Consider the following 19,610-nt stretch of genomic DNA (forward strand, 5'->3'; position numbering starts at 1 on the left):
AAGGTGTACCTGAAAAGTGAGTTTTAAAATCCTATTGGCTAAGTGTTTTAAAATATTATTTATTAGCAGAAAGGGTGTTAAGCTTGTTTTCATATTTGCTTATAAGTGTTTCATTAACTAAATATCCTTCAGATATACCAATGTATTAAGTTTCGATGGTAGTAAGACAAAGTTCCTGATCAAATACCAAGCTAAACAGCTACTTTGATGCCGGGTGGAGCTTCTGGGGTCACTTCTTTAAGCATTTTTATGGGTCTTTTATTTTTACACTACAGTAATTTCTGGACTTAATCTTTCTATGTTGTCAGACACCCCCTTCCTTTCCCTTCTTTCTTTTAAAAGGAAATCAAAGCAAAGAGAAAATGGTAGAGCTAAAAGGTGTTTATAAATTCCCACACTGTAATACTGAAAAACCTTGTTTACTAGATTTCTACAGTGAATAGTTCCTGTCCTTCAGACTTAGTCTGCCACTCTTCTCTCACTGCTTAAACAAATACTATTTATGGAAGCCAACTGTGTTAGAGGTTGGGGAATAGATTGCTATGCCAAAAGCACAGTATTTAATAAATGAACTAGAAGTAACACTGCAGTGAAAGGATTTGGTGATTCTGGAGGTAGCCAAATTCCCTAACTGTGGTATTCAGGCTGCCAAAGAAGAGAACGTGACTTGGATGGAGCTTGGGTCCATTTGTCAAAACAAGGAAAAGAATGAGGAATTTATCAAACCAACATGACATAGCTGAGATTTCTAAAGGAAGCCCACCTTTTTATTTCATCAAAATTAATCCTTTTCTTTGATAACTGCATACCTAAAATTTTATTTTGAGGGGGAAATGTTTTCCCTAAAATATAGTTCAAGGGACAGCAAGGTAGCTCAGTGTATAGAAAGCCAGGCCTGGAGATAGCTGATCCTGGGTTCAAATCTAGCCTCAGACACTTCTAGCTGTGTGACTGGGCCAGTCACTTAATCCCACTTGCCTAGATCATATTGCTCTGCTGCCTGGGAACTGATACTTAGTATCAATTCTAAAACAGAAGGTAAGGATTAAACTATATATTTATAAATTCAGTATAAAAATGGTATCCTTATGCTTGAAAGTTGATAGGTATGTGGAACTATCTCACTGAAATTAGTTTATCTGTTCATTTATTTATTTGTTTATTTATTTATTTATTGGAAGCTCTCATCTTCTGTTTTAGAATAACTGTTGTATATTGGTCATAAGGCAGACGAGTGGTAAGGGCTAGGCAGTGGAGGGTAAAGTAATTTGCCCAGGGTCACACAGCTGGGAAGTGTCTGAGGTCAGATTTGAACCCAGGACCTCCCATCTCTAGACCTGCTCTCAATCCACTGAGCCACCCAGGTGCCACCTACATAGCGTTTAGAAGAGAGTGCGAGTTGTGGCTTCTTGGAGAGATCTCTAGGAATGATAGCACTCTACTGGAAGAGTTTGTTTTTCACATTTTAATATAACTTTAATTTTCCCAGTCATTAAATGCCAACTCTTTGATACCATTAAATTTAAAGTAACTGACATAAATGTATCTCATTGCATATAGATTGGAGAAAATTTTATACTAGCTTATAGTCTTAATTGGACTAAATAGCATGGAGTATTTATGACTAGTGACCACTTATAACTTATAAAATGGATATTGAAAAAAAATGTGACCTTGGAATTTCAAAGTGAATTTGGAAGTAATTTTGCTTTTAATTGGAATTCATCCTACATTTGTCTTATCAAATGTAATGAAAATTATATCAAGATCTTTTCTCTAAAATATGAATGAAAGTAATTTTTATTCAGGATACAATTTCAAATTGCCCTGTTACAAATAAAGAATTCCAAAGAGCTCATTGCTCATGTCCTTCATTGTCATTCATATAATTCCTAGGTTATGATTATGATTGACAGTAGCAATTTTTTGCAAGCATGAACTGGCTCTTGTACATTTCCTTATTTCTCCCAATACCCCTCTGTTCTCTTTGTAGATAACTTCTGGTATAATCCCTACACAGACATTTTCTCATTTCTGATCTCTTTGACATCTCACCCATTGCTACTTTCCTTTTTCACATCTCTTTTTCCTACACATTTCAATATCTTGAAAGCTACTTAAAAGTGCTTTGTGTCATTTGAGAGACACCCTCTCTAAACTTCTAAAGACTGCTTCATATGGTTCTGCTTGACTTCCTTTTTTGTGAAATTTCAACTTTCTCCCCCAAAATGGACTGCTTAAAAGTATTTTGATTTGCTTTTGTAATTCATCAAATTGCTAGTTTTAGGGCATGGGCTAAGTGAAATGCTTTATGAATTAGTTGAATCGATGTTTTCTTAAAACGCTCCTCAATTTAATTTTATTTTATTAGGAATGGTGGACTCATCTTTGGCTAAATGAAGGCTTTGCCTCTTGGATTGAATATCTATGTGTAGATCACTGCTTCCCAGAATATGATATCTGGACTCAGTTTGTTTCTGCGGATTATACGCGAGCCCAGGAACTTGATGCATTAGATAATAGTCATCCTATTGAAGTAAGTAAAACTGTCCCTCCCCACCCCACTCCCACCCAATTAGCCCTACAATTAAAGTTATCTCACTTTTCAATGAAATAAATAACTTGTTATACAGGAAATTTTCTTGAGGAATCCAAAAAGGGGAGAAGATTGCATGGTTAACTTTACTTTTATCTGCTGTGTCTGATGTTTCCAGTCTTTTGAAAATCTAGTAAGGCTAACTTCTGATTTAGGTTAATTTTAAAGTAGACTGGAAATTTGTTTGATTTTAGTATAAATTTCTACTAGAATAGTATAGACTCTGGGCGGGATTCAGCAAATATTTGCTGACTAAAAGTATAGTAATAAACTACCTCTTTGAATGATAGTTATGAATGCTTTAGTCCCACATTAAAGATTGCCCTTCACTGTACATAGTTATTAACTGTAAGCTCTTTAGGGGTAGAATTTGTTGCCATTAAATTACATTTTAAGAACTTACATGAAAAATTAGTGGGAACATGGTAGAAATTACTAATCACATCTATGGATAGCAGAAGAGTTCATGACCAAACAGAAGATAGAGAGGTGCTTAGGAAGTTCTGTGAATCATTTTGATAAAATGTAAAAGTTTTTGAATGAACAAAATTAGCAGTGGAAATTAGGAAAGCAGGAAACTGGAGGGAAATCTCTGTAGCACATTTCTCTGATAAAGGTCTCATTTCTAGGATATATTGGTAATTGAGCAAAATTTTCACACATAGAGCCATTCTCTGATGGATAAATAGTCAAAGGATATGAATTGGCAGTTTTCAGAGGAAGAAATGCAAGCTATCACTAGCCATATGAAAGATGCTTTAAACAGCTAATAGAGGTATACACATTTAAATAACTGAGGTACTACCTCACACTTGCCAGATTAAAAAATGGTAGATAAGAAATGCTGGAGAGGATACTAATGCATTGTTTATGAAACGATAAGCTAGTTCATCCATTCTGGAAAGCAATTTAGAACTGTCAAAAAGGTGTTGAATATTTGCATGCCTTTTGACCCACAAATACTGCTCCTAAGTCTACTTCAAAGAGTTCAAAGAAAGGGGAAAGAGTCCCATAGGTACAAAAATATTCTGTGGTAACAAAGAATTGGGAACTAAGAGGGTTGCCTATCACTTGGAGAATGGATGAACAAATTATTATATATGAATGTGATCAAACACTTTTGTGCTGAAAGAAATGATGAAAAAGATGACTTCAGAAAAACCCAGGAAGACTTATATGAACTGATCCAAAGTGAACTGAGCAGAACCAGGACATTTTACATAACAACAACAATATTATAAAGATATTGAAATCTGAAAGATTTACTAATTTTGGTCAACACAATGACCAAACATAATTCCAAAGAACCCCTTTTAAACATACTGTCCTCTTTCATATAGAAAAGTAGAGTCCAGATTGAAATATCTTTCCTTTTCTTTACTTCTTTTTTGGACCTGGCTAATGTGGGAATTTGTTTTGTGTGACAATACAAATTTGTAATAGGGTTTTTTTCCCTTTCTTTCCCAGCGGGTAGGGGAAGAGGAAAGGAAAGGAGACAGTTTGGAACTGAAAATAAAATAAAATTTAAAAAAAGGACCTAACCTGAAAAAAAGAATAACTTGACCTGAACATTTTCAAATTGGAGTCTGGAAGTCTAACTATTTTCATTGTCCTTCTTACCACTGTTGATTGTCATCTAACCTTTCTTTATCCTGGTTAATGCACCTGAAAAAAAAAAAGTTCTAAGAATGAGGGTCTTGAACGTGTTTTATAAGTAATTACTCTTAGTGTGAGATAGTAAACAAAACATCTATTGATTTAGGGTTCCCTCATTAAACAAACCATCCCCAGTCCCCTAACTTTTTTTCTTTGATTCCTCCTTTTATTTCACACAGTCTTGTTGGGTTGATTTTAATTTAATTACTTTTACAAATTACATGCAATAACAAATTTCCACATAAATTTTCCAAAGTTATTTGATCCCTCCTCCTCCCAAAGTTAGCAAGCGGTTAAGTCTGGGTTATACATGTATTATCATGTAAAACATATTTCCATACTGTACATTTTTGTAAGTGACTAATCTTATAAAACTAAAACCCCACAACATATCCACAAATAAAGAAGTGAAATAGTATTTGCTTTCATCTGCATTCCTACTCCAACAGTTCTTTCTCTGAAGTTGGATAGCATTCTTTGTCACAAGTCCCTCAGAATTGTCCTGGATCACTGTATTGCTGAGAGTAGCTAAATCTATCCCTTTGATCATTCCACAATATTGCTGTTACTGTATACAGTGTTTTCCTGGTTCTGCTTATTTCATTCTGCATCAGTTCATGTTGGTCTTTCCAGCTCTTTCTGTTCATCATTCCTTATAGCACAATAGTATTCCATCACCATCAGATACCACAATTTGTTTAGTCATTCTCCAATTGATGAATATCCCTTTAGCTTCCATTTCTTTGCCATCACATAAATACTTGTAGACAAGTACTTTTTTTAAGATTGATTTTATTTTGTGAGAGAATAATGAATAAAAGGAGATATGGTCATTCTGTTTTATTAGCATTGCAATGAAACAAATTTCTTATGGTTTATAAAGTTATTAATGGCATTAGTTTCAAAAAAGTAATATAGCTTTGCATTTTCTCTACTTTATTAACCTTGAATCACATCATGTTTGCCAGGTCAGTGTGGGCCATCCTTCAGAAGTTGATGAGATATTTGACGCCATATCATATAGCAAAGGGGCATCTGTCATCAGAATGTTGCATGACTACATTGGGGATAAGGTAAAAAAAAAAATCTACTATTTGTGATAAAGTTTAATAGTGAGACATTACTTCATGTTTATGAGTAAATGTGTTGATTTGTTAGTATGTAAGCCTTAGAAATGAATTCTTGAGGTAGGTAAGTGGTTCATTGGACAGAGGCAGGTTTTGAAACAGGAGGTTCTAGGTTCCAGTGTGACCTCAGATATATCTGGTTGTGTAACCCTGGGCATCACTTCACCTCAGTTATCCAGCCCTTATCATTCTTCTGTTTTGGAACCAATACTTAGGATTGATTCTAAGCCAAAAGGTAAAGATTTTTTTAAAAATAAATTTTCTATTTGGATTAAATTTTTTTCTTTTCTAAGTGACTTGCCCACACAGCTAGTGAAATATCTAATTGAAATAACTAATTTGACACTGTCTCTTAGAAGAAGCAACAGCCCTGTCACTTCTCCAGAGTTCTAGATTCTTCCGGCTTCTGCCTTTGCAGGATCTCCTGCTCATTTCCCTATAACACTAGGAAGTGTCTGAAACCAGATTTGAACCTAGGACCTCCCATCTCTAGTCTGGCTCTCAATCCACTGAGCTACCCAGCTGCCCCCTTTGATTAAATTTCTTTTTAAAATTAAGTTTATTCATTTATTTAATTAGTTTGGGATATTTTTTCATGGTTGCATGATTCATGTTATTTCCCTCCCCTCCTCCCACCCCCCTCCAATAGCTAATGAGCAATTCCATTGGGTTTTACATGTGTCATGAATTAAATTTCTAATGACTAAATAAGTCCTTATTTGTAGAAATGTTTCCAGATTTTCATTTGTCATTAGCTTTTGTTTAACTTGATTACCATGATCTCTTATTGATTATGTAAAAGAATTTAGATGATTTATATGTTAAATGGAAACAGGGAAGAATCTTTATAAATTTTTATTTAAAAGTATGAATCTGACAAACATAACTATTTTCATATTCAAAGAATAAAAGAAAGAGGCTTATATAAAACCTTGAGTTTCTTTAAGAGTAGCTTGTTAAAATTTATTTAAAATATATGTTAAATTAACATTGTATTAGTACAAGTATGGTCCTGCTTGTCTGTGACCTTTTCTTGAATTTCCTGGTAACTTTCTTTTTAGGTATTTCTTAAGATTTTTTCTTTATTTTCTTCTGGGTAAGATTTTGTTTTTAATGGTTACAATAGTGGTGGAAGAGAAATGGATATAAGGAGTAGTAGCAGGCAAAAGGATTTAGAAGGAAAGAAGGTCCATTGGCATTGAAAATGTATATCTATAACTTTGAAAATAACTATAATTACCTTCAAATACCAGAATGTAGAAACAGATCGAGATAAAAAGTAATACTTGTCTAATTCTGATAAATGGGAATGTCCATGTAAAGTTGGGCACAAATTTGACATTGTATCAAAACTACCTTTTTAAAACTTGTGTATTTTCAGGACTTTAAGAAAGGAATGAACTTATACTTAACCAAGTTCCAACAGAAGAATGCAGCCACAGGTAATCTTTAATATTTCAGGGTTGTGCAAAGGAATAAAGGTTTAAACTTTATATTTAGAATGCCTTCAGTGTGATTGTGAGTAATTGACTCATAACAGTTTCAGATTTACTCATATGCCCAGTTTTCTATTTAGATTTGTGTACAGTAGGGTAAGTGTATTGTCTATGTCAAGGAGTGAGCCTCAGTAGGTCAGAAATAATTGTCTTCTGCTATTCTATTCACCATAGTTGTATGTACAGCTACTTTGGTTATTTAAAGGTACTATATTTACCACAAGCAGAACACCCTAGGCACCACTGTCCAGATTCTAGAACTTTTTCTTTATTATTAGACTTAATAGTTAAATTGACTATTAAATCACCTGCAAGGAGGTGATTACCAGTATGTTCTGATTATAATGTTCACAGTTACTGATGCTTACCCTTATTTACTGATTGCACAAATGAGAGTTAATAGGTATTGCTCAAATACAAAAGTTCCGAGTTCTTCAAAATAAAAAAAAGTTCTTAAAACATTTAGGGAAGGATATGGAAAATAGATATCCAAATGCCAAAATTCCCAATGTAACCTGGGTATAGTTTAATTGTAAGATTACTATAATGAAATTAAGTGTTCTGGCCTCCCTAAATATACTTTCTTTTGGTGTGCTTTTCTTTAATTTCCTTTTCGATTTTTCATGTGTACAAGTCAATATTAAGTCTGGGATTAATTTATTGGGAGAGGAAAAATTGGAATGTAGATAAACCTTTACAAGCAGTTGAGATTAAGGGGATGATGTTGTGGCTACATTGTCAAGGGATAGTCAGAAAAAGATCTTGTGACCAAGGACTGACTTGCATCCATTCTAAATCAGCAAACATTTATTAAGCATCTGCTACATGCCTGGTACAGTGCTAAACTCTGGGAATATAATTAATAAAAAAGACAGTTTCTATCCTTAAGGATCTTACAATATAGAGGGGGAGACAACAGACAAAAGGAATCAGGAAAGAAGGGAGCAGGGCCAGAAGGCTGCAGAATGCCATGGGATATGGGGCTTCTTGTCCCAGGGAATTAAGACCAGGCAGGGCAGCATTTGCAGAATGGAGTGAAAACGCAAATCTGCTTGCCATTAAAATTAAGTCTGAGGGACAACTGGGAAGCTCAGTGGATTGAGAGCCAGGCCTAGAGACAGGAGGTCCTAGGTTCAAATCTGGCCTCAGACACTTCCCAGCTGTGTGACCCTGGGCAAGTCACTTGACCCCCATTGCCTAGCCCTTACCACTCTTCTGCCTTATAACCAATACGCAGTATTGATTCCAAGACAGAAGGTAAGGGTTTAAAAAAAAAATTCTTTTTTTAATTGAGTCTGATGACTGTCTTGTATTTTTTCAGTCTTCTGATTTGATTTTATTGTTTTCTTGATGTCACCTGTACTCTTTATCTTCCATTTGTCCAGTTTTAATTTTTAATGGATTTTTTTCTTCATTGAGGTTTTGTACCTATTTTACCATTTAACCAGTGCTTATTTTATAAGGAATTATTTTTTTCAGTATTTTAAAAAACATTCTATTTTATTTTTTAATTTTTAAATATTTTTCCATGTTTACATGATTTATTTTCTTTCCCTTCCCTCTTCCTTCCGCACCTCTTAGAGTCAACAAGCAATCCCACTGGGTTGTACAAATGTTATCACTTGATATCTATTTCCATATTATTCATATTTGCTATAGAGTGATTTTTTTAAAAGCCTAAACCCCAAATCACATACCCCTATATACATGTAATAAGTGATGTCATATGTTTTGCAAAAAAAAAATTTTTTAACATTTCAATTTATTTTTAGCATTCTTTCTAAAAAAATGTTTCAATTCCAAATTCTCTCCCTCCCTCTTACACTCACTGAGAAGGCAAGAAACATCAGTTATTTGTGTGAAGTTATGCAAAATATTTTTTTCTATATTAACCATATTTCAAAAAGAAGAAAATTATACTTCAGTTTGCACTCAGGGTTCGTCACTTCTCCAAAATCTTTCACAGTTTAGCATTATTACAATATTTCTGTTAATATGCATGATAATCTCCTGGTTCTTCTCACTTTGCATCAGTTCATATAGGTCATGCCATGTTTTTCTGAGCACACCTCCCCCCCCCCCCCCCCACCCCCCAGCCCCAGTCATTTCTTATAGCATAATAGCACTATATCAATCATATATCACAGGTTGTTCAGCCATTCCCCATTGATTTAATGGTCAAAGGATATAAATAGGCAGTTTTCAGAAGAAATCAAAGCTATCTTATGTGAAAAAAATGCTCTAAATCACTATTGATTAGAGAAAGGCAAATTAAAACTCTGAAGTACCACCTCACACCTATCAGAAATGACAAATGCTGGAAGGAATGAGGGAAAAATAGGTGCACTAATGAACTGCTGGTGGAGTAATGAACTGTTTTAACCATTCTGGAAAATAATTTGGAACTTTACCCAAAGGGCTAAAAAAAATTGCACATACCCTTTGACAATACACTGCTAGGTCTGTATCCCAAAGATATTAAAGGAAAAGGACTTTTATGAACAAAAATATTTATAGCAGCTATTTTGTTGTGGTTGCACAGAATTGGAAATTGAGGTGTTTTTATAACTCAATTTTAACAAGCTATTAATACTCTTTTTTGTAATTTTCCTACATAGCTCTCATTTTTTTTACCCAAATTATCCTTGTCACTCTTCTTTGATTTTTTAATCATTGTTTTACTTCTCTAAAAACATTCTTTTTTTTTTTAGATCTTCTAGGAATTTCCCTTAGGCTTATGTTCCAATCTGCATTTTTCTTTGTAGATATTTTCAAGTCATTGTCTTTTGTGTTTGTCTTGAGCTTCTCTTTTACTCTATAGTAGCTTTTTATGGTAAGGTTCTTTTTTGTTGTTAGTTTTTCCACATTTTCCCAGTTTATTTCTTTTTATATTTTATATTAGTATTGGTCTCTGCTCACTTCTGAGTGCCAGAGGAGACCTGGATTGTATGGCCTTAGCTCAGGTCTTTTGTGTCATCCTGCTGCTTTCACAGCTCCATCTGGGGACCTGTAAATTTCAGGGCTTCCCTAGTTTGTGCTCTGCAAGTTCCTGACTGGGTTTAGGTGTGTATGATTTTTTTTTCGCTTTAAACATTATTTTATTTGGTCATTTCCAAACATTATTCATTGGAAACAAATATCATTTTCTTTTCCTCCCCCCCCCCCCCTTCCCACCACCTCTCCCATAGCCGAGGCACGATTCCACTGGGTATCACATGTGTTCTTGGTTTGAACCCATTTCCATGTTGTTGGTATTTGCATTAGTGTGTTCATTTAGAGTCTCTCCTCAGTCGTATCCCCTTCCCCCCTTTAGTCAAGCAGTTGCTTTTCCTCTGTGTTTTTACTCCTAATTGAGTTTTTATAGTGTTCCTAGTCTCCAGCACTGTTTGTTGGTCCTCTAGGAGGTTCTGCATATTCACTGAGACTAAACTGCAGGATCCCCCTTGGTTTTGTTCTCTTTCTCTGGTTTATTCCATTGTAGGCCTATATGTAGGACAGAGCATTAGAATTTAGTTCACACTCTTCTCTCAATCTCAGATGCACACCCACTTGTTTCTGGTACTTGTTTCTAGCCCTAGAAGGGCTCTTGCTCCCTTGTTTCCATGACCACTCCTCTCTACTCCTCTCTGCCCTGTAACTATCTGGCCCTGGCTAAATGGACAACAGAGATGATATATAGCATCCATTAGTGCTCCTAGGGCTAGTATAAGAGTCCCCTAGGATCTTTACTCGGGTATTCAGATACTCTTAATGTCCTTGGGTGCTAGCCTGCTCATCTGTACTGCTTTTCTTGCTAGCTTTCATCCCAATGTCTGCAAACCTTTATCTTCCTTGGTAGTTACCCTAGACTAGAAAAATGACTTGCAACTTTTTTTGTCTTTCCTGATGAGAATTCATTTTGGTTCATTTTCTAGGTTGTTATAGAAGAGGGTGGATGGGAGAACTGGGCAAAAATGCTAGCTCTTCACTTAGCAATTTTGACTCTGCCCCCGATTGCAGTCTTGTGCATGGAGTATCTTAAATTGATTCCTGGGATAGCAGGTCTCTCTTAACCCCGTAATCTAGACATATATGTCTCACAAATAACAATTTGCTTATCATGGATAAAGTTCAATTATCAACTGGGTAGATTATTCCTGTGTTAATAACTAGTATAACAACTTGCCAGATTGTATAATTCGTTAATTATTTTCATTAAAGTCATTATTAACACATCACAATGGCATGTAATAAGTCTAGCAAAGTGATCAATTATAGGATAAATCAATATTTTATTCTCAAAGCTAATTTTTAAAAGCTGTTCTTTATTTGCCCAAATTCCTAATATCATTTCCCTTGCCTTTCCTACTTTAAGACTGATCTTTCTTCTTTGCTGAACTCCTTAAGGAGTTTTAACTTATTCTTTGTTCTAGTTTTAAGCCTCATGAAATCAATCTATTAAAACTGCTTTCTCAAAAATTACCTGTGACCTGTGATCAGGCCTTATCTTCCATAACCCTAAGCATCTTGTGTCTTCCTGAAACATTTTTCTCTTTCTGCTTCCTAGGAAAAAAGGGTTTACAGCCATTTTTTTTTTGGTCTTTCATTATGTCTCTTCTGTAACATATTAACTTCAAAGTGTTACCTTTTCCTGTAGTCTTTCCCTTGGTTTTGCTCCCTTGTCTTCATCTATAATTTCCATACAGATAACTCCCAAATCTGGATCTAGAGCCTTGACCTCTTTCAAAAAAGCTCCAGATCCATAACCCAACTATCTGCTGGGTATTTGTTCCTCCATTCTATGTACCATTGGCATCTCATATTTAACATATTGAAAAGTGAATTTGTCATCATCTTTTCAAAACCTATGCTTCCTTCAGAATTGCTTTTTGAATAGTATCAGCAACAGGGGCTGTGATAGATTCTAGTCCCTTTCTTCCCCTAGTTAACTTTGTATCTTTGGGCAAATAACTTGACTTTTTCCAACCTGTAAAATGAGAGAATTGAATGTAAATTAAGCTAATGTCCATTCCAGCTGTAACTCTGAAGTCCTTTTTTTTGTTTGTTTTCTTTTTTAAACCCTTATCTTCTGTCTTGGAGCCAATACACAGTTGGCTCTAAGGCAGAAGAGTGGTATGGGCTAGGCAATGGGGGTCAAGTGACTTGCCCAGGGTCACACAGCTGGGAAGTGTCTGAGGCCAGATTTGAACCTAGGACCTCCTGTCTCTAGAACTGACTTTCAATCCACTGAGCCACCCAGCTGCCCCCTGTAACCCTGAAGTATTAACTTCTTTAGGACACTCTTAAGTCCCTCTGCTATACCTTTTCAGTTTTACGGCTCAGGATTTGTCTCTGAGCAATACAATTAAATGAAGCCAGGACAGTCACTATTTGATTAACACTTTTCTTCTTTTTCCTCTAAGCCATGTATTGGTTCAAGAAGCATTATTAAGTACCTATGTCCTCTGGGGCAGCTAGGTAGTACTTTGCATCAGAAGAACATTACTTACTAGCTAAGTAGATTTGTCTAGCTAGCTTACTAGATTTGTCCTAGACAAATCACTTAACCCTGTAGATCTCAGTTTTCTCATCTGTAAATGAGATGGAGCAGGAAATGGCAAACCACTTCAGTATCTTTGTTAATAGGGTCCCCAGGGGGCAGCTGGGTGGCTCAGTGGGTTGAGAGCCAGACCTAGAGATGGGAGGTCCTGGCAAATCTGGCCATAGACACTTCCCAGCTATGCTACCCTGGGCAAGTCATTTAACTCCCATTGCCTAGCTCTTACCACTCTTCTGCCTTGGAGCCAATACACAGTATTGACTCCAAGAAGGAAGGTAAGGGTTTAAAAAATAAAGGTCCCAAAGAATGGAATACAGTTTAAACCACCAAATAGCAACATGTACCCTGAACTGGTCTAGGTGCTGAGGATATAAAAACAAAATAGTCTATACCTCCCTCTACATCCCTCCCACCCATCCTTTCAGTTCTTACTTGACTTTAGAAGCCCAATTTAAATTTTAACTCCTCTAAAAGCCTTTGCAAATGAAGTAGTTTCTTCTTTTTCTGAATTCGATAAACACAGATAACCTATTAGTGTACTTTTACATTCTAACCTCTATTATAATTGTGAGCATATTATCCCCTCTGTACTTGACTGAGGCATACTATTAATCATTGTATTATAAAGCATTAGCACAACACTCAAGACATAGTAGGTGCTCAATACATTAATGTATGCCTTTTTCTTTGAATCAACGAGAGTAGGTAAATAAACTATCAGACTGAGCTAGACAGTCAAAAACAATATGCCTTTCTGACTTGCCAGTCAACTAGTATTTAATTTTAACTGCTTTCTGGTTCTCTTTACCATTTGTTTTAGTGTATAACAGTAAATAATTTTTAGTAAAAATCAGATATCTTTCTTATAGATATTGGCATAAGAAAGTACTAATTGAACTTAAACCCCTGTGATAAAATGAAAACAAGGCTAATCAAATACATTGTCATTTACTTAAAACTTTTGCTAGCTTTAAAGCTATTAATTTTGTTGAATTAATCAAAGTTTAACTTCTTAACTTAAAACAAATGATTCATTTTTACAATAGAATTTATTCTTAGCACAACCAAATATCTGAAATCTTTGTGATGCAGCCTGAAGAGTTCATAAAATGTTTGATTTGTTTGACTTAAAGACTCTTAGAGACCTTTAATTTTCTTTGGTTACATTTCTTTTGCAGAGGACCTTTGGGAAAGTTTAGAATCTGCCAGCGGTAAACCCATTGCAGCTGTGATGAGTACATGGACCAAACAAATGGGGTTTCCACTCATTTATGTGGAAGCAGATCAGGTAAATTGATAAAATCCAGTATCATGTCCAAATCTATATAAAAAAGAACTCAGTTGAATATTAGCTGACTTCTTATATATGCTGTTTGATATCTTAATTGAAGATTTTTTTGTTTTTTTAAACCCTTACCTTCCATCTTGGAATCAATACTGTGTATTGGCTCCAAGGCAGAAGAGTGGTAAGGGCTAGGCAATGGGGGTCAAGTGACTTGCCCAGGGTCACACAGCTAGGAAGTGGCTGAGGCCAGATTTGAACCAAGACCTCCCATCTCTAGGCCTGGCTCTCAATCCACTGAGCTACCCAGCTGCCCCCTGAAGATTTTAAATTACAACTGAACCATATCTATTTTTAGTTTCTTGTCTATGATTGTCATACTTGCCAAATCAATATTCACTGGAATTGGTAGTTGATGTTGGCTGGATGACAATATGGTTAGAGTGTAATATGTAGTATTTTGGAGAGAGTTCATTGAATTCAAGGAATTCAATTCAAAGAATTGAAATCTGAGTTAACCTGCAACAGAACTGTGAGAATTGCACATTTGTCCTTAATGTCTGTTAAAAACTATCTGCTAAGATGGGATCAATTACATTTCCAGAGGACTTGTAATAAATACACATCCAGATAGAGAAATGACTTCAGAGTGCAAATTGAAACTTTTTTTTTTAACATGGCTAATGCTGGGATTTGCTTTATTCAACTATACATTTTTTAATGAATTTTGTTTTATTTGAAAATGAAAAGATTATTTTTTTAAATTAACTTCACTTTTAATTGTGTAATAACTGCCATTCCTTTTTAGGGAGAGCAGAGATAATTCCTTAATCAAATATGCTTTGGCTCACAAATTACCACTGCATTTGAATCTATTTAATAGATTGGCAAGAAGAATTTGTTAATATAGGCGATTAGAAAATACAGATTACTAAATTTTATTGAATAGTATGCTTGTTAAAATTTTTTGACTAACAACATGCACTTGCTTTTTTTTTCATTTACTATACTATTGTGTTTTAGATTTTTTAGAAAATCAAACTCCATAAAGTATAATTTTCATTTCATTAAGATATTGAAAATATGAACCCCCAAAACATAGGATCCTAAGTGAGATCTGGAAAGAGACCTTAAAGGTATCTAGTCCTCATTTTACTCCACTAAAGTGAACTTTAGGGCCTTAATTCTATCTAACCTAAAAATAGTTAGGCAGAACATTTAGATTTTAAAAGCAATATCAGGAAAAAGAGAGTACTCATTAGATATGTGACACAAATGTGTGTTGTCACAGTCATTCAACTTTAGAATGAGAAATTTTCTCTTTGAGATCATCTTGCCCATCTTTGTCATTTTAGAGGAAAAAACTGAGACCCAGAGATACTGACTTGCTCAGCATCCTACCACTATTGGCAGGGTGAGAGATCTTCTGAGTTACCAGCCATTGTTATTTTCACTATCATTGTTCTGCCTTCAATATTAGCAAAATTTTATTTTATATTTCCAGAGATTTTTTTTAGTATGCCAAATTAATGTTCTTTTGAAAGATGAGAAGGAAATAGTTTGCTTGCTTAGTTTTATCTTCTTGTTTGCAAATATGAAGCCTCAAAACTCCTTTTCAAAGTAAGTTTGATCATTTTTTTTTATCAGAGATGAAGGGAATTTAAAGTACACTTAAGTCATCTAATTAAATGGTAAATTTTTTTTAATTTATTTAAATTTGCCCAACCATAAGTATTGGCTAAGAGAACACCAGATTAGAAAATATTTTAGTTCTCTGTAGGGTCTTTTCTGTACTCTGTTGCTAATACTGTTTACTTTTTAGAAGAGGAAAAATAAGCCAGTATAGATGACCTTGATTGTGGTCTAATTTTTCTATCCTTAATACAAGTAATATAAGAACATTTCAGGGGGCAGACAGGTTGGGAATTGGACATTGAGAGACAGGAGAGGGCAGGTGACACATGGGGGCCAGTGATAGACACACTACTCTGGAGAGACATAAGGCAGGTGGGTGGAGCTGGGCAAAAGTCCCCTCTCTCAGGGCTGAAGGGTCTTAAGTCCAGTGGCTATGGCTGTGGTAGTCGTCTCTCTCTACTTTCTTCTGCTTTCACTTGGAGGGTTTTTTCTTTTTGGGTGTCAGTGAGAGGTAATAGAATGCCAAGCTTAAAGGCAGGAGCAGAGAACCCACAGTATAATTTTTTTTGGAAGGAAATTTCCTTCAGAATTCTTTAGGTAAAATTTAATTTACAAAATGTGAGTTTATGTAAAGTGAAAATTATCTGAAATAGAAAGCTTGCAGCGACTGGCAAATAGAAGGTCTTTAATAAAAGTATATTGTCTGACTAGATTTCCTCTTGACAGCATGAAGTTCAGTCATTCACATTTTTCCTTAGCTTTACAACTTTTTAATATCTTATTGTCAGCCCATCCAAAAATATCATCTATACAATTTTGTTACAAATAGTGACTCAAGTATTTTTTAGCTTCTGAATTATTGTGGCAACTTCTAGAGCATATATTCCCATAAGAAATCCTTATTCCTAAACTTATTTCATGTGTACTTTTTTGTATCCTTTCAGGAACACAGATACCTTGCTCTATTTCTTTATATATAAAATTGTTACTGCAGCAAACACTTTAAGTCAACTTAACTTTAAGTTGGTGCTTTTTTTCTTCTTCTAGAATAGTTCAATTATTAGTTGAAGAAAACTTTCTTTGCTAATAATTTTTTGAGGGATTTCCTTTTTCATACAAATAGAATGTTATGAGTCTAAAAATTCTACTATTGCTGCTTCAGGCTTTTCAGTTGTTGAGTTTTTTCTCTTTATTAATTAGTATGTCATGTTGCTGTAAAGTAGATCACATGAAGGACAGTGTCCTTCCACATACAATAGAACTAAAATTGAGTTTTGATGCATTGAGTTCAAATGTTAATCCACTATATATACTTCTTGTACTTCTACTTGCTTCATGAAGAAAAACAAAACAAAACTTTTTTTTTCTAGTTGACTAGTCCTTTGAATGTACACAACCTTTCTGAACATTTAAGGAATCTTATTCATAGTCCAGGGTGTTATTTTGAGTCCCATCATCTTTTCTTGGGGGTGCCATTGCCAAGAATGTGACCTCTGTCCTTGGGAATTGCCAATTTAAGGAATAAATGATAAGGATCAGCTTGTAATTTGACTTCATATCTCCAATACTACTGAAACTATTTTCTCAAAGGTTACCAATAATCTCCTTTTTCAAAAAGTGTTATTTTTTTTAGTTTTTTTCTTTTTAAATTGAATTCCACATTCTCTTATCTCCCATACTCCCCCCCCGTCACTAAGAAGGCAAGCAAAATCATACCATTTATACAAATGAAATCATACAAAACATTTCCACAACAGCCATATTACAAAATAAAGCAAGAAAAGTATTTTAATTTGCACACACAGAGTTAATCAGTTCTCTCTCTGGAATTAGAAAGCAATTTTTCATTGTGAATTCTATGAAATTATTGAGTCTTTGAATTGATCAGTGGCTCAGTCTTTCATAGTTGAAAATCATTAAACATTGCTATTAGTATGCACAATGATCTCCTGGTTTTTTTGTTTGTTTTTTCATTTTCCATCAGTTCATATACAACTTGCCATGTTTTTTCTTGTACATGAGAAATTTTCCCTTTCCTGTCTCTCTTTTCCCCAATGCTTTTCTCTTATGCCTTGATTTTACTTATTTTGGGGAGCTTATGCCAACAATAAATCAAGTCTAACCATGCCCTCTATTTAGACTTCTCACTGCCCTGATAACAATAAAGTTCTTAGGAGTTTTATCTATTTAGGAATATAAACAGTTTAATTATATTGAGTCCTTTACGATTACTCTTTCACGTTTACCTTTTATGCTGCTCTTGAGTCTTGTGTTTGTTAGCTCTAGTCTTTTCATCAAAACGTTTAAAAAACCTCTATTTTATTAAATATCTTTTTTTTCCCCTGAAGAATTGGCTTAGTTTTGCTGGGTAGATGATTCTTGGTTGTAATCCTAACTCCTTTGCTCTCCAGAACATAATGTTCCTAAGCACTCTGAGACCCTTTAATGTAGAAGCTGCTAAATCGTGTGTTATCCTGATTGTGACTTCATGATATTTGAGTTGTTACTTTCTGGCTCCTTTCAAAAATTTCTCCTTGACCTGGAAGTGCTGGTATTTGACTATAATATTCCTGGGAATTTTTTCCGGGAGATGATGGGTAGATTTTTTTTTTTGTCCTCAAGATCTAAGATATCAGGGCAATTTTGCTTGATAATTTCTTGGGAAATTATTTCTAGGCTCTTAAAAAAAATTATCATTTTTCCAATCTGTTTCTTAGCTTGGCAATTTATATTAAAATTGGCCTCTGTTCACCTGAAGATGGGAAAGCACTGTTCCAAGCTTCAGGTTTTTTCATACTGCTGTGGCCCCCCACAATTATAAGGGTTCTCGAGTTCTTGGTGTTTTCAAGGTGTTGTGTTTCTGGAAGAGTTGTAATTACTATTTACCTAGGAAGGAACCCTGCTTTTCTGTAGGCACAAGCACCTAATGCTTCTCTTGGTCCTGGAATTGTGACTTAAGTCCTCTGCTCTTCTATAGCCACAAGTGCTCCTCTCTGCCCAGCAATATGACCCAGAATAGCTTATGGGCAATAGTTACTATTCAGCACCATTCACACCCAGTGCCCTGTGATCTTTTTTCTGACCATTTGTTAAACTCCTTTACTGTCTCTGGGCTGAGAATTTACAAAGCTGCTACTGCTAGTGCCTTTGTGACCACCTATCAATAATCTTTATTTTAAAAATTGTTTATACCCATTCCTTCTACTTTAGTGTCAATTCTAATACAGAAGAGTGTCACAGACTAGGCAGTTGGGGTTACGTGACTTACCCAGGATCTCACAGCTACAAAGTATCTCGAGATCAGATTTGAACCCAGGGCCTCCTGACTCCAGGCCTAATGCTATATCTATCCACTGTGCTACCTGGTTTCCTCTCAATGACCTTTTAATTGTTTTAAACCACTTAGTTGTTAAATCCAGAGGCCCTGCAGCAATTCTTATTCTCCTTAATTTTTCTTCTGCATTTGTCATTGTTCACTATCTTCTCTTGGGTAGTCACCCCTCCCTTGTCACCTATGCTACTTCTTTCTACTGTTTTTTATCTTGACCTCTCTTCTTCTCTTTTCCTTCCTGACTTATATCTTCCCAGTCTCCTTTCCTGGTTCATGTTCCTCTTTTCTTCCTCTTAAATATGTTTATCTTTCAAGGCTTTGCATAGACTTTCTTCTCTCTGTGTGCTTTTTCCCTTAATGGTTCCATCCATTCCCATCAGTTCAATTATTAGCTCTGTGCAGATACACATGTACATACGTGTGTGTCTGTGTCTTTCCCCTAAACTCCAGTCATATATTTTTACCTGTTCAAACTTTTCTAGCTGGCTGTCTTTTAAATTAGGACACTATTCGCCAAGTAGCCTAGGCTTGACATCTTTGATATCTCCCTTACCCAAATCCTATAAATGCTACTACTCCCATAATAATTTTTTCCCCCTCTACTTAAATGGTCATACTAGTTTAATCTATCCTTAACTCTTGTCTTGATTTTTCTTAATTAGTCCTATTGCCTTCTAACATGCAAATGCCAAAATAATTTTCCTCATGCTTCCTAATAGCCTATTCCCCTATGCAAAAATCTTCACTACCTCCCTTTTGCCTGTAAGATAAAATTCAAACTCTTTGAGGCTCCCCATAATGGATCTAATCCATCTATCCTGCCCTCTTTCTCATTACTTCCTTTCTCTTATCTAATCAGTATTTTTTTTCCTTCCTGCCTCTCTGCATTTGTATAAGCTATCCTCTGTAACTGTAAAATATTCTTTCCCCATCTTTGCTTTTAGGACA

The 19,610-nt window shown here is 35.1% G+C and overlaps 1 protein-coding gene across 6 annotated transcripts in view; it reads left to right on the plus strand.

Moving 5' to 3' along the window:
* NPEPPS (aminopeptidase puromycin sensitive) overlaps positions 1 to 19,610 on the plus strand; it is a 120,233-nt gene that overhangs the window by 80,869 nt on the left and 19,754 nt on the right. For all 6 annotated transcript variants that reach the window (XM_016430510.2, XM_016430512.2, XM_001372099.4 and 3 more), the window contains exons 10-13: positions 2,372 to 2,536; positions 5,221 to 5,325; positions 6,761 to 6,821; positions 13,593 to 13,702. In XM_016430510.2, coding sequence (XP_016285996.1) covers positions 2,372 to 2,536; positions 5,221 to 5,325; positions 6,761 to 6,821; positions 13,593 to 13,702 — 441 coding nt within the window. The remainder of the gene's footprint in view (positions 1 to 2,371; positions 2,537 to 5,220; positions 5,326 to 6,760; positions 6,822 to 13,592; positions 13,703 to 19,610) is intronic.

The sequence above is a fragment of the Monodelphis domestica genome, chromosome 2, assembly GCF_027887165.1.
Source record: "Monodelphis domestica isolate mMonDom1 chromosome 2, mMonDom1.pri, whole genome shotgun sequence".
In the NCBI taxonomy this organism is placed as follows: Eukaryota; Metazoa; Chordata; class Mammalia; order Didelphimorphia; family Didelphidae; genus Monodelphis; species Monodelphis domestica.